Below are 15,958 nucleotides of genomic sequence, written 5' to 3'. Positions count from 1 at the left end.
TGATAATGAAAACATGTTGAAAGGGAGTGCAAAGCAATTAGGTTAAAATTAGTGTGAAACTTGAATAGCTCTTTGAAAATTTGACAAAGTTTATATTTTTTCTAAAACTTTATGCAGTTATTCTTCCCTTTTCCTAGGATCTCAACCATTGCTGTTTTAGTAGAAGAAAGAAAAAATATATTGTATGCAGAATAAAGGAGAACTATTTTTGATACAGGAATTTTCTCTGACTTCAGACTTCTAAGTAGATTGTTATAAGTAGCTAATAAAAGCAAAACACTAAGTACAGTAAAAGCTGTGTTAACCACCATGAGCGGAGAACGCAGTGTGCAGGTTATATAAAAATCCTGGTTACTTGAGGCAGGGTTTTTTTGGCCAGATTGAAGAGGGGGGGCAGGGGAGGGTGCAGACACGGAGCAGCAGCAGCACAGGATGGTGGGTGGCAGCAGTGACCACCGTGTGTGAGCTTCCCTCCCTTCCCCCCCATCCAGTTAATAGAAATGCCAGTTACTAAAATACCGGTTAACACAGGTTTTACTGTGTATCAATTTGTCTGTATTTTCCGAAATGCATTGTGGTACTTTTTCATTGAGTATTAACCAAAACCCCCAGTTGTTAATTGACATGACATGTCTCTGGGATTTCATTTTTAAATAAAATGGGATAGTACTGATTGACCATTTTTCAAAGGTTCTTTCTATTTGACATACATTCTATGTGGCTGTCACAATGTTTAAGTACAAGGCAAAATAAAAAAAAATCTTTAGAACACTGCAAAAAAGCTTTAAAAGTCTGTCAAGCAGCACTACTTTTGGGAGGGGGAGGGAGTGGTGTTTTTAAAATACTTGACAACTTTAATTTTGTCTTTAAAACAAAAACTAGAAATAAACTACTTTTGTAGATGTTTCAGCTGAGACAAATTAATGCCTTAGGTGTAGATATGATGAAAAATTTGGCATAATGTAAATTAAAGCTAAAATATTTCAAACCAAGTACCTAAAGTTAAACTCTTGAATTGGTATCTATTTACTAAATACAAGGGGCATGATTTTCAAGGCTGTCTATTTGGAATCTCCCACTGACATGGCTGATATTGCTTAACATTTTTAATCAGGACATTTTATTTAGGTATCAAAATTCACATTTAAGGATTTAATTTTTAGCAGTCAGTATGAAGACTTTGGTTCAGTTTATTATAGAACTAAATAAACTTTACACACACACACACACACACACACACACACACAGAGAAAATCTCCTATAATTAATATAATCTTTCAAAATTTCTTTTCTGCTGAGATATGAAGAGGCAGAAGATGACTGTACTCAAGCTTTACTGTTAGATGCATCCTATTCCAAAGCTTTTGCCAGAAGAGGGACTGCTCGAGTAGCACTAGGAAAGCTGACAGAAGCTATACAAGGTGAGACCTTGTATGAAAGTAAATGTGATGGGTTAGGTACTACATGTAGATTTGCTCCCCCTCCTTCCATATTTGCTTCTTTAAATTTTCAATAAATATTAAAGCCAATTTGGAGTAGACCATTTCTGCAATAAAATGCATGTAATCTCTTAATTCTCTGCCTCCATGCACACACAAATGATTTTAAGTTAGAGCATTTTAAGTTAGACTGCATTTGAGTAATTTATGTGAAAATTAATTAAAGCAAGTCACAATTATTCAAGAATATGTACATTTTAAAACTAGGAATTTTGGAAGTAAGTTTATATTTAAAGAAATTCATGAATGTTAAATACATGAAACTTGCACTTAAATAAGCCTGCCTTCTACCGATAAATACTTTGGTCTTGTTTAGTGTAAGTAACTTTTACTGTTTCCAGTTCTCCTTTGGCTGAAAAAAACCCAAAACAGCTATTATTTCAACTCCCATTTGTTGTTTCTTTTAAAGTTTTAAGGGGGTTTTTTGGATTTTGTTTTATATATATTTTTTATATTTCTCTCCCCTCTCCATCCTGGCCCCTCACCACAGAACACTTGCAACAATTTGGGTGCACTAACTACACTTTTCCTCTTAAGATTTTAAGTGTAAAATTTCATTCATACTTCAGGGAGAAATTCTGATTTGCTACCTAAGTGAAAAGTAGAATGGAAAATGAAAAAACAATCGTGTTAAAAATAATTCCTGACAATTTGTAACTTGACATTTTGTGTATATTATTTTTATTCACTCAGATTTTGAAACTGTTTTGAAGCTTGAACCTGGCAATAAGCAAGCAATAAATGAACTAAGTAAAATAAAAAACGTATGTATTCCTGTTAATAATTTTCTATTTTGTAACCATTATTTGCAGTATGATTTTTACTTTGTATCCATTAGTAATATTTAATGACTCGACTTGAATTTTTGATCACCTGACTACTTACCTTTAAGGAACTGGTTGAAAAAGGGCTATGCACCCAACTGGAATGTCCTGGAACATCAGCAACAGAAATCCCAAACCTGGTGAAACCCATTGATAAACCTTTACATCTTAGATCTACTGTAAGTAGAAAATAATAATTACTTGCAAAATGGTGTATGTGGAATAAATTGCCGTATTTCACCTGTTCATATATTGTAGATGATTCTAACGTAGTTTTATGAGAATTCCTGAATTTACAAATGCCTGTCTTTTTAACTTAATATGCTTTTTGCATTAGGTATATTCTTTTAATAAACTTTTTTTCTTCACTTTTGAAGGCAAGAGTTTTTACAGCAGTTTGTGCAAATGTAGACCGTACAGATATTAAATGCACTTATTTTAATTTAGCAAATAACATTTTTGATTCTATTAATTATATTTAAAACACATTTCAGACTAATTGTAGTTTAAAATTTGATAGTATCTTTTCAATTTAAGTGTTGGATTAATCCAAATGCTTTAGAAAGTATCCTTTTACCATTGTACATTACAGTTCATTTTCACAATAAAGTGGTGTGTTGACTTCTTTTTTCAGCTCAAAAGCTACGTTGCTTGAAGTTATTAAATCGGTGGTCCTCAGCCTTTTTTAGACTTGAGGCACCTCTCACTTTTTTTCTCTATAGGAAAATAATAGAGCAATTCTTCTGCTGTGGATAACTCATTCTGACTTCTTGTGGTCCTGTTCTTGATACTGTGGAGTCCTACTGACATGTCTGTGTTTATCTTGTGAATTATGTTTGCACACGTAACAGTGCTAACACTGCATGGCACCCCATGGCACCCTTGAAAGGATCTCAAGGCTACCTAAAGTACTGTGACACCCTGTTTGAGAATCACCATACTAAATATAAAATAATTTGGCCTTCATAGTTCTATTAAGATTAAACAAATAAAAAATTCATAGTCCCATTCTGCTTTCTTTTCATTGTGCCAGCGGTGCAGTGTAGGAACCATCTGCAGGTGATTAGAACCAGGTAGGTAGGTCTTCTGGAGACTGGTAGCTGACATTTTAATTTAATCCAACGGTGAGCCTAGATCTTAAATGTTGGGACCAGAAATATTTGTAGCTTTGGAAGCAAAACAAAGAGTCTTGTATTTTTGCTGCTTTTTCTCTATTAGTCAGAATATAGAATTTGATTGGCTGATTGCCTGATAGTATATAGGTTAGATCAGAAATCAAAGGATAAAATATTTCACAAAATATTAGAAGTATAATGTAAAAGTATGAAACCAGAATAAAGAAAGTCAGCAACTTTGAGGGAAGGATGCACCATGATACAGAGTAGCTCTCAGTTCTTTAACAGCAGAATTACTACAAGTGGGTTGCACTAAAGAGCTGGAGAAGTGATAGGGGTGTGGAGCAGTTAATCTTACCTCTCTTCCCCAAACTTTCAAAGCACCATGCTGGTGTCTTACCTTAGTTCTATAGGGAGGCTAACTACCATATTTACTTGAATACAAGACAAGGCTTTTCCCTCCAGTTAACATGGAGAAGGAGAGAGCCCCTTCTTTTACATTTGCATACAAGGAAACCTCATTCAGTATGTTGCCAGTAGCAGCATGTGCTCAGTAATGGAAACCAACTTTGAAGCTGATTAAATGCAGCCAGCACAGAACATGACTATAAAATGCATGGCCCATATTGGGCAAACGTGTAACTTTTGTCTTCCTTCCTTTGACTAGGGAGCCTTCCCCATAAAAAGCAAAGTCCTACAGCCTGGGTTCAGCCTCCACCTCCCGGAGGCATTTCCAGAAACGTGCTGTCCTCAGATCCCCTGCTGGGTGTGCGGGATGTTAGTTTCTGGATTCCTTGTTGTTGAAACAAGAAATGCAAGGTTATTCCCATCACCCCAGGATGGCAACACAGAACATACACATGTTCCTTTGTTTGTCCATCACTTTTGTAAATTCTCTTATCCCAAATTGTCCAGACCTCTGGCTCTGTACCAAGCATTCCTTTTATGGTGCACCAGTCCCCTGGCACTATCAGCCACATTCCTAATAGGGAAACTGCTGTCTTTTGCTCACCTAGTGCCCAATCACAACATTCACATCTCCCAGTGCCACAGAAGGTGCTCTGTTCAATGTTGTTGCTTAGTTCTGGGAATACCTGGACAGTGTTTAGCATAACTCAGTTTGCCCGCTACACTGCCCTGTTTGCAACATCAGCATAGCTCTCCATGTTCTGGATTTCCCGGGTGACCTTAGGAACCCAGAATCCAAAACTAAGATCGCTGTCCCCGCTGCTGAAGATCTTCCATTCTGGTAAGAACAGCTCCTCAATCCACACTTGATTTTAGTCAACAAGAGCCCAGGAAACATACCTTTTATTTAAAAAAAAATACATTTTTCGTGTTACAAGCCAAATCAAGTCCAAATCCATGAGTCAATTCAGAACCATATGTGGCCCTACAACCGACAAACATCCTCCACCCCCACCAAGGGCTTCATATCTTTCCAGTGTCTTATGAAAGGCATCCTACATGCAGGCCCAAGCCCAGAGACTTGGGGTTCAGATGCCCTCAAGTTTTGCTAGCCCTCAGCCATATGGCCACAGGGGCAAGTTAGGGAAGAGACTCCTGTTTCTATAAAATGGGCTCTAAGCCCCAACAGCTCGGTGGGTACTAAACCATGCCAGAAGACCCGTTATCCTGGAGAGGGCTTACCTACCAAAAGGATAGGTTAGTACAGTCTATCTGAATAAGATGTATGCTAGTGCCCATTGTGCTTCACCCCCCTCAGCAGTGACCTTTTCAAGTCGTTGTGCGCTACATTGAATACATTTTAACTTCTTTGTTCCCACAGCTGAGTTATACCTTTCTTTCCCCTTTCCAATTATTCCTGTTTCTTCACCAGCATTAAATGTTTGGTAAACCTCACCAAGCAGGGCCCCAAACAGTTCACCCAGAATCCCTCTATCACTCTGTGCATATGGTTAACATGGCCCTGCCCTCCAAGAGGTGAAGCTGGACCAGGTTGCCCTGTGCCTCATCTTCATACACATTTTTGGAGGATCCCAGGCCTTGTGATAAGAACAGTGAGTTCCAGTCATGCATGGGGGCTAATTAGCACAAAGATTCTTTGCAGGGGGTATCTGGAGTGCACACATAGTGAGCAGGGCTGAGCTGTGGGGTCACCATGGCTTGAAAGAACAGACTGCTGGTTTCCAGCCCAATGAAGTATATAGTAGATCTTAAGCCTTTTGGCTTTGGGCTAATATCATGTATAGTTGCAAGTAGGATGCCTGCCAAAGTTTTTGGAAATATCTGAAGCCCCAGACGCGGCTGGAGGATGTTTGCCGGTAGTAGGGCCACTTATGGTTCTGGACTCTTGGACTTGAAATTAGTTTTGACTAATATGGCCTCGGATACATGTTTGTTTATTCTTTGAATAAAAAAGAAAAGTTTGCACTGTATACAAGTAAATACAAAAGAAATGCTTAAAAGTGTATTTATGAAATACCTGTCTTAAAACTTGCAGCAGTTTCAAGAAAGGCAAAATGCATCAATTCTGGATGAACTAAGTCTATGTGTATCTGTAGTAATATTATGCAAATTACTACAGATAAGTTTATTTCAAGGTCATATTTGCATCTTACTTCCACATGCTCAGGGAAAGCAGGGTTTGACAGTGAGGGATGCAGACTGGGGGAAAAGGCTGCAGAAGGAAGAAGTTGTGGGGTGGGGAATGGCAGAGGGCAAGGGGGATACCTGACCCTTCAGATTAATTTTTTTCCTTGCTATAGCAGTGGGAAGAGGACAAATTCAAGGCAAGCCTCCAATAATTAGATTCTATACCTAGAAAATTCTAACAAATGTTATAAAATTTCTATATGTAGAATCTAATTATTTGGGGGTTGTCTTATATTCAGGATCTTATATTTGAGTAAATGTTAGCTCTTCCTGAGAAGAGCTACCACATGCCCAGGTGGAGTGCTGTATGCACATGGCTATGCTGCTTTCATTCTGAAGTCAGTGTGTACAACAGTTTTTTGGGTCATGTAGAGTTCTGGTATCACTGGAACACATGCTAGTTGAACCACAAGTGAGGAAGGTTGTGTGGCTGTGCTGGTGAAGGAGTCAGACTGTGGGATTAGAAACATTTAAGAACCAGTGATCTAAGGTAGGGAAATCATAGCAGGAACAGAATATTGACTTTCATTTTATGATGTTATAGATGCATATTATAGTATAAAAAAACAAATTCTCAGAATATATTTGTAAGGTATCATTTAGCTCCAGTCCACACTAAGTCATAGTTCTGGGATTTTTATCGTTATTTACAGCTTTTGAAGCTTTGCTTGGAATGAAGTAGAGTGTGTTACTGATTTGGGGTATTTGTTCCGTTTAGAAACCTTTGACAAGGATAGTCATTGAAGAAGTTGATGATAGTGATAGTGATTTACCTAATACTACTTCTGTAGTCAGTAATCGGATTAACGCTACATGTGTAGAAACAACAAAGAGTTCAAACCAAGATGATCTCTTAACCACAACTGATACTCCAAAAGCAAAACAGCTGAAAATAGAAGAAATTAGTGATATACCGGCCATCCAGTGAGTATAACAACTTGTTAGTAGTCTCAGATTTGATAATTATACATGGGTAACCTTCCTTTTTGAATGTATACTTGCTTTTTTTGCCCATGACTGAGTAACTTATTAGATCTTCTACTCAGATGTAGTCATATTTGAAATTTGACGGTTTAACTCCTTTCTGATTAGTGAGTAATCTGTGTACAACCATTGGAATTTGCTTACCAGAACATTATAAACAGCAGTATGGGCGGGAGGTACCTGAACTAGCTCTAAAACCAGAAGCAGCATAGCCCTGTTAGCACAGCGCTGCAGCCTGCCCTATAAGCTTGACTTCTAGCAGAACCAATTATTCTGGGTGGAGATTGTACTAACATGGTTATGCTTCTTCCAGTTCTGGAACTGGTATAATATGCAGAGCTGGCTTGTCTATCTCTGCTTGGTGCTTTTTGGGTCATGTAGAGTTGGTACGACAGCTAGCACATTCATTGCTAGCTTGGGGTGTCTTTGCACAGGCAGGCACTCTGTGAGACCTAGACTGCAAACAAACATTGCCCTTGCCATGCCGGAAAAATTTGCATGGTAGCATAAAACCTGAGCAAACAGACATGAACCCCAAAATTCCACTAATGGCGGCATGAACAATTTCTAGTAAGAGTTTATGCAGCTTTATCACGAGAAACATCTGTTTGCTTGTGGTACAATTTCCAGGAAGGCCAGGGATGCCTGTTCTCCAGCTGCCCCAGGCAGGCACTTTCCAGGTTTCAGGGACTCAGTCCTGAAGAACGAAGGCTGATGGCAACCTGAGGGTGGCTTGGGTCCCATGCATTGGAGTCAGGAACCCAGGGCTGTTGTCCTGCAGTACCAGACCCCCAAAGCTCTGGGAGTGGCAGAGGCCCAGTCCTGCAAGACAACAGCCCTGGATGATGTCTGTCTGTACAAGTCAGTCTGATCAGCTGTGCCAGGACAGATACCAGCACAACTGGTTCTGCCACAAAAACAACACCTGGTTGTAGCCCTAGTAATTCAAGGGGACGTGTGAGCCTTTGAGATTCAGGTTGACAAACAAACTGTTCTTTTTTTTTTTTTTTGTCAAGTGTATCTGAGAAGTTGTATATAAAATATGTTTCAATTTTTCCATTTTGACTGAGTGATGGGTTCTAGGTAGGGTTCTGAAGTGCTGAGTTTCTCCTTAGCACAGTTGGAGAAAGAAAGGGACCTAAGAAAGATATTGCTATGTCTTTTATTAAAACCACTGTTTCTCCAGTTATGGAAGCAGCTGGTAGTTTCAGGTCTACTCAAATTTCAGTTTACAGCTAAGAACTCTGGAAAGGGTTGCATGTTGACTAGACTCTTTGCTGGAATATCTCCAGAGCTGGCTGTAGGCAATACTGGGTGGCAGAGAACCAGCTATCCATACCAGCTTTATTCCATCCATGTGGTGAGACTTTCAGATTGGCTGTTCAAGACAGCTTTTGATTGGCTTTGCCTCATGAACATATGTTAGTAAGATGACAATACTGCTTCTCCTTTCTTACGTGATTTAACTGCCAGGAAGATTTTTTGTGAACTTTTTCCTCTCTAGAAGAGTCAAATTGATTTGGTAGGCAGTGTTTAAGACCCAAGTGTGTTGTTATGGCCATGTTTTAACCTCTGAAAATAAGCTGATTGAAATGACAGATAAATTATAGGATAACAAATGGCTACATTGTAATCAGTGTTGAAAATGTTTTACATTTGAAAGGTTTATTGTCTTGTATTATGAAATTGCCAAGCAAGTTATTTTTCTGTGCAGCTGTGGGAGGTGCCAGTGTATTTTTAATGGTAGAAGATTCTATTGTAAACATTTTAAGTTATTTCTGGAAACAGCACAGATGTAGCATGCTCAACACATATTTGTAGACCAGGGGTATCATGTTTTAACAAATTACTTGCAGAACTATTTTATTTGTTTGTTTATTTAGAATAAACACATTAAGTATTTTCAGTTTTGCTTTTACTATACAGTTTTGGGAATATATTTTATTTATTATCTCTTTGCAGACCTGTTAATGAGGTGAAAGAAATTACATCACCTGCACCTCAGTTTTTCAATCTCAAAAACCACATAGAAAAGGAAAAGGAAACATTACCTCCAATATCCACATCTCCTGTTCCTGCAATCCCAGCAAATTCATTTCAGCTCGAATCTGATTTCAGAAAATTGAAAGGCTGTCCAGATAAGATGTACTTGTACCTAAAGGTAAGAGAAGAATTCTTTGACTGCAATGGTACTTGAAGAAATAGTCCATATTTATGTTGGTAGGATGAGCAATCAAGGCCTTGAGTGACTTATTTCTGTAGAAGTTTTATTTTAAGTGCTGTTATCACAGTTCAGAGTGCTTTGGACTCCATGTGAAACTAATTTCCATTCTGAGTTTGACTGTTTCATTTGACATTTTTGGTGTAGTGTGGAAGAATTTTATTTTTTATCCTTCTCTTCTAATTAAGCCTTAGTTCTGTAAATACATTCACTGTGAATTACTGCAGTTCAAGTAAGTTACTCATATATATATTTGTAGTCTCAGAATGACAGGAGAAAGAGTGGATCTAGGATTTATAAAAAGAGGTGGGCAATCACACAGTGGGGTATCCAAGTTATTTGGCTTTGTAGGCCAGATCCAGACCATGGGGCTTCTTGCAGGCCGGATGACATCTTTGGCAGCAGCTTGTCAAAGTGGCTGCCAGAGCTGTTGTGTTGGCTTAGATCCAAAACCCAGGTATTAAACATCACAGTAACTCACCCCTTTCTGACCCCCAGTCCACTTATCCCCTGCTACTGATTTTAGTTGTCAATGGTAACTGAAAATCTGTCCTTGAACAGTGCTAAGGAATACCAGCATTCTAATCCTTAGGTTAGCTGTGCACACGTTTAAATGTGTTTTAATATTTTTTTTTTTTTTACACACAAAAATGTTTAGGTGTTTTGTATTTAAAAGAGATGTTTAACAATTATGTATCTTGAAAAAAGTTAAACTAAAACAAGATTAGACAGATGTATACTAGTTAAGACGTTCTTGTTTTGTTTGTTTGCAGCAGTATCTATGATATGGTAGGCACTAAAAAATATTTCAGAGAAATGGATCTTGCTGGAAGAGCTTTATATTCTAATTCTTGCAATTCCTGTAAATAACCATATGTTTTTCTTCCAAAGCAAATAGAGCCTTCGCTTTATCCTAAACTGTTCCAGAAATCATTAGATCCAGATGTATTTAACCAGATTTTGAAAATTCTGCATGATTTTTACATTGAGTAAGTTCAATTCCTCCCTCATTCTCCCAGCAATTTATATTGCTTATTATTTATAGTATGGTTAATATCTATAGCATGTAGTACCAGTTTAGTAGGGTATGGTTATCTAAATGATGTAAATAATTATTCTTCAAGAAACTAAAAGCATGTTTCAGAAGGACTAGGAAATGAAGACTAAGAATGAAAATAGACAATGAAATAAGCTTTTGTGACTAATTTTAAGTTGCTCTGTCAGTAATGAGCTGAGCCATATGAAATTACATTTTTGTCCAATGTTTATTGTCCAGAAAACTGCACATTTGTACCCATCACATTTCATGAGTATGAGCTAAATTACTTTATGGGCCCCTTGTGGTGTGTACAATGTTTTGGAATTCAGTTTATTTCCTTTTTAATCATACTGTGATCTGCACAGAACACTTGATTGTAGCAATTATGGAAATTTAGGAATGGACATCTTAGCAGCTAAGTACTTATCTTTTGGAAATGTAACGTTTTTTGCATGTTAAATAATCTGACACTCCCCTAAATTACTGTGGCCTCAGGTCACAAACTTTTAGAACTAGGCATTTTGTTCTATATAGAAAAGCAGGTGAAAACTAAACAAGATTTCAGAAGGCGGGGCAGGGGGAAGAGTTTAATAGCAAAATTATGGCCTAAGCCAACAATAAATGATGTGGGAAATTGTTCCCCAAAAGGAATCATGTCCTTCATTCAGTGGAACTGCCTGTAAAACAGCTGTTGTATAGAACTGATGAGGCAGAAAATTAAAACCAGTTTTTAAAGGATGAGAAATAAAAGATGGTTTAAAGGAAAATATAATCTGTAGGCAGTATTGCTGTTGAAGGAGGAAGTATATGTAAGCACCTTTTATGGTGAAAAATCTTAAAACAAAATCAAAATCATGGGATTTCCCTTACAATTGGTAATGACTGCAACCATGCAGGCTAAGTACAGACAGTCAGAAAGCTCCAGGCTGAATCCATTTAAACTTTGCAGGTTTCTCTAAACTGCATAGATTGAACCAGTAAGCAAATGAACTCACATTCACTTTTTGAAGCCAGAAAGGCAGCCAGACTTCTGCAATGGCCTATACCAGTAGCCAGGGGGCTACAAAACATACTCCCCAGGCTGCTGACCACTACCAAAGGCATCTAAACGCAGCCGAGCAGGGCTTATCTTTGATTGGCTGCAAACCCTAGTGTGCCCCACTCCCCAGGGGATCTGGGACAGAAGTTCCATTAACCAGTTTCATCTCAGTCATTTAAATCTGGTACTACATCCAACCAGGTTTGTCTTAAATCAGTTTCTGATCATTTAAACTGCTTTATATGTGATTTCTGCACCTAGCCACAGTCAGCTCGCTGTTCAGATAGCTGCACTCTTGCTGGTAGATGGTTAACATACACCTTTTTCCTACTGCTAGAATAGCCTGGATTTACAAATTATATAGCTCATGTTATGTAGATGTCAGTAGCGGCAAATCATATTCATTCTTCCCAAGAAGGCACCATAATTAACACTTCTTATCCTAACATGAGTGTCTTAGCAAAACTGTAGCTAATATTTTAAGTGAAGTTACACGTTGCTTCCTTTCTTTGGTTGAAAAAAAAAAAAGCAGCTTGATTTTTCTTTTCAATTTTGAGTGAAGAATGGACTCTCAAAGATGCTTACTCCAGAAAGATTCACAGAGAAAACCACCACCAGTCTTTTGGGTAGTGAAATTCAGAAACCTGTGACAGAGTATATAGGACAGAGTATATAAGTTGTGTATAATCATTTTTTTTAAACTGTAACCAGATCAGGTCCTCAACTTCTATCTATCTGTTCTTTGTATACCTTCGCTTTTATTCTCTACCACCAATGCTTACATACAAAGTAGTTTTTTAGAGTTATCTGATCTTGTAATTTGACAGTTCTTGTCACGTTTGAATCTTTCTGGTCAAAAGTAACTTTTATGTATTTAATAATCCATCTGTTATTTTAGGAAAGAAGAGCCATCCATCACACTTGACATTCTCCAGCGGTTGTCTGAATTAAAAAGATTTGATATGGCAGTGATGTTTATGTCAGACTCTGAGAAAAAAAGTAAGTACAGAATAATAAAGGATTGTTTTGGTCAAAGTTGAACCCTTCATTGTAGAATCTAATAACAAAAACAGACACTAATACAGATCAGTTTTATTAGGCAACCTCCTGTCTAGTGAAATTCCATTCAGCTATTCCCAATCCTAAATTAATTGTACTCTACCTTTATTTAGGTCATAATCACCTTTTAAGCAACCATTTTTACAATATGCTGCACTTAAGACAAGCTTGTTTATACCATGAATTGCTTTTGAATTTATGTAAACAAAAAAGGTTAACATGTAGATGTCTGCTTCTCTTCCCATTGCTATTTGGTTTGGGGGGGGGGTTTACATTAAATAGTCATTGGAAAAATTGTATGAGCAACTTTGGAAGCTGGGGACAGAGGCCAAAAACAAACTTTTCCTTCTTCCCCGGGCAGTGCGCACATCACTGGGCTAGTGTCAGGGTCCTTCTTGTTTTTTCCCTTTGCCCCCTCATCTTTTTCCCTCTCAACTCCTCAATGGGTCAGCTTCAAGATAAGGATGAAAGATGTATTTGGTTCTGCCTAGCCCATGGTCTGGTACTTAAGCACTGTCCTAGGAAGTGGAAGATATGGGTTAAAATCCCCAAAAGTATCCCACTAGTATCCCAAGTATCCCACTCCCTAGTTCCCTGACCACTAGGTGATTGTGCTAAAAGGTCAGTGGACCATCCATCTTTTCACAGAGCAGATTAAGACCCCAAAATTGCATAAGTGCCCCTTACTGCAACTTCATGCATCCTAAAGATGGAATAGGAGCTGGCCTCAGTATTTAACATCTCCTTAATATCCAAAATAACCATGAGGCTTTATTCTGGTTATTATAGCTAACTTCGTCATTGTTCAGAACATTTTTACTGTTAAATATACTCCAAGTGTTGTGACAACTGCAACTGAAACGCATAGCAGTTGTACTTAGTAATCCAGTTGGGGAAGAAACCTTCACAATCTTGGAGATACTTAGCTACTAATTTGAGTGCAAGGTATAGCTTTAAATATTACTTATTACTGTAATATCAGAGCAGTAAAAGCTTGATTTGGAATAGTTTAGAGCAGGGGTGGGCAAAACATGGCCTGCGGACCGGATTTGGCCTGCCAGGCCATTCTATCCAGCCTGTGGAGCCCCTACAAAATTTGGCAAATTAAAATGTATTTGCCCTAACTTCCTGTCAAAGCTGGCTGGAGCTAGGGGCAGTAGGACCCAGAGGGAGCCCTCAGCAGGCTTGCAGGCTTGAGCAGCACAGCCCCCACCCACATCCAGTCAGTTCCCTGCTTTCCTACCCCTGCCCTGCTCCAGCATCATGTGGCTGTGGCTCCCAACTGCATCCCCGGACCATGGAGCATGGGACCGTGCTGGTAGGGATGTATATGTGTGTGCGCACATATGTCTGGCAGGCACAGGGACAGAGTGCATGTGTATGCGTGTGCGCACAGGCACAGGGGCAGAGTGCGTGTGTGTTCATAGGGTGAGTCCACATGCACACCCCTCCATACACATGCACCTGTGTCTCCCCTTGCACTGTCATACACATACCCCAGCCACCCTCTCCCCATACCCACAGCCCCCACAAACCTATACCCACCCCCCACAATATACAAGAATAAGATTTTATTTTAAGCTATTGTGTAGTCATCTCTGTGTACACTACACAAATGTAAATCAGAACAAAAATATTTTTTGAAATCAAATTAATGGTGTAGATGATCACTTTTTAGAACATAATTTGGTATTTTTGTGGTTCTGAGATAGCAAAACCCCTTGCTGAAAGGAGTACTGCGGGGGGCAAGGGGAGGTGCTGGTGGCAAAGGTTAGGGGGGTGGGACTTCTGGTCACAAGATGATGACCAGGGGACACCGCACCTGTCAAGGGGTGGGGCTACCCATGGAGCCCTTGACAACCTGCCAAAACTCAGTAAGTGGCCCTCTGCCTGAAATAATTGTCTGCCCTTGGTTTAAAGGGCTGTACTGGTGACCTGGGCTTATCATTATAGTTAGTAGCACCATCACAATTTAGAGCCATTTCTTGACAGCTGTAATTTTCTACCATTAGCATAGGATTTGTAACATGTCCTGTGCTAGTGGATGGTTGCTACAGTGAAGCAGAGCTCTTCCCTATCCCAGACTTGAGTGTTATTATACCTATTATATTTTTACATCTTAACAAAAATACAAGTATGTTTGAATAAAATTTCCTCCTTAGAGGCACTTGTTTTCAGGTTTTTTTAGTTCTGTTAACTGTTACTTGGCTTGTTTTTGTTACTTTTTTAGTATATATTCTCTCTCTTATAATTTGTATACATCTTTATTTTATGCCAGTTTTGTCATCTGATGCAAACTTATTACCTTCTGTATTTAATGGCACAGAGCTGAGAACCTCTGCGTTGTTTATTTTCTGCCATCAGGAATTAGGTTTTGGCCGACTACTTGTTGTCTGCTGTTCACTGCATGATGCACAGTTTCAGACAAAGTTCTTAGCTATTACTGTTAGATGTTTCTCTTTCAGTTTAAGAGAATATTTAATTTTAGAAGCACTATTCAGATCCAGAATTCAAACCTCATCCCTCAAAACTATCGTTTCAAGAGTGATTGACTGTTAACCTTTAGCCCATGAGTTACAAAATAGGAAGTCTGAAACTAGAAGGTCATGTTAATTCTTTTTTCTTTGTTACAGCTGTACATGTATTGTTCAGTCACTTGAACCAGTCAGGATTGAAGGATAATTCTGTTGAAGAACTAAAGAAGAAATACGGTCTTGGTTATTAATAGGCTTACTAATGTTACATATTTTTATATGTAGTTTAGAGTAATTCTCCACATTTTTTTGTGAGCACCTATGTAGAAATTGGTGGGGAGTTGCATCCATAAAGACTCGAGTTGTGTTTTATAATAAAATCGTTACACCTGCTTTAGCCAAATGGCGAGTGCCTGAAGGAAGATAATGTCCTGGGTCCTGATTCTGCAATTATGTCTGCTTGTTGACCTTTCACCCATACAGGAATCCATTGGCTTCACTGGGACTCTGCCCAACAGAAGGGTCTGCTTGTATGGATTGTCTTTCACAATCGGGGCCATCAGTTGAGTTGTTGCTGAAAAATGCATTTGTTATTTATAAACGTGTCCCTTTTTGTAAGAAATGATTTTCTGATTATTATTAAAGATCAGCATGAGTTAATTTAGAAAATATACTAAATGCTTAATTGAAGTTACCAACAATGTTGACATTCTTTAACAAATACTTTAAAACATTTTTCTGAAAGATAAGCTATTAGCATCTCCGTATTTCTGTGAGGTATGTATTTACAGAAGTGTGTATTTTCACTAATGCCAAGTGGCAAATATGATTCTAAATCTGCTTAGCATCTGAGGGCCAGAAAATTCCAAAACTATCTTTCTGATGATCTCAAAGGCTTAGTTTCAGGAACCAACAACCAAGGTGCCCCCAGTGAATCTCAGCTGGTGTAGCAAGGAATCACTCTCAAATGAGCAATTCCTACACAACATAAAGATTTTAAAGAGAATAGCACTTTGATTTGCATATGAAGCTGAATGTGTACATGGGGGAGCTCCCAGTCTTTTATATCTATTAACCCATCCCACTTA

At 38.4% G+C, this 15,958-nt stretch overlaps 1 protein-coding gene across 3 annotated transcripts in view; it reads left to right on the top strand.

The window, feature by feature from the left end:
* Nucleotides 1-15,560, top strand: part of RPAP3 (RNA polymerase II associated protein 3) — a 47,613-nt gene extending 32,053 nt beyond the window's left edge. For all 3 annotated transcript variants that reach the window (XM_090042407.1, XM_090042408.1, XM_090042410.1), the window contains 8 exons: nucleotides 1,300-1,421; nucleotides 2,193-2,263; nucleotides 2,392-2,502; nucleotides 6,773-6,978; nucleotides 9,001-9,199; nucleotides 10,151-10,248; nucleotides 12,236-12,336; nucleotides 15,030-15,560. In XM_090042407.1, coding sequence (XP_089898533.1) covers nucleotides 1,300-1,421; nucleotides 2,193-2,263; nucleotides 2,392-2,502; nucleotides 6,773-6,978; nucleotides 9,001-9,199; nucleotides 10,151-10,248; nucleotides 12,236-12,336; nucleotides 15,030-15,121 — 1,000 coding nt within the window. In that variant the 3' untranslated portion in view covers nucleotides 15,122-15,560. The remainder of the gene's footprint in view (nucleotides 1-1,299; nucleotides 1,422-2,192; nucleotides 2,264-2,391; nucleotides 2,503-6,772; nucleotides 6,979-9,000; nucleotides 9,200-10,150; nucleotides 10,249-12,235; nucleotides 12,337-15,029) is intronic.
* Nucleotides 15,561-15,958: the final 398 nt, after the last annotated feature.

The sequence above is a fragment of the Crocodylus siamensis genome, chromosome 4, assembly GCF_052110815.1.
Source record: "Crocodylus siamensis isolate JL-2025a chromosome 4, ASM5211081v1, whole genome shotgun sequence".
In the NCBI taxonomy this organism is placed as follows: Eukaryota; Metazoa; Chordata; order Crocodylia; family Crocodylidae; genus Crocodylus; species Crocodylus siamensis.
Note: the sequence above shows the minus strand (reverse complement) of the source record. Positions and strands in the feature narration are given on the sequence as shown.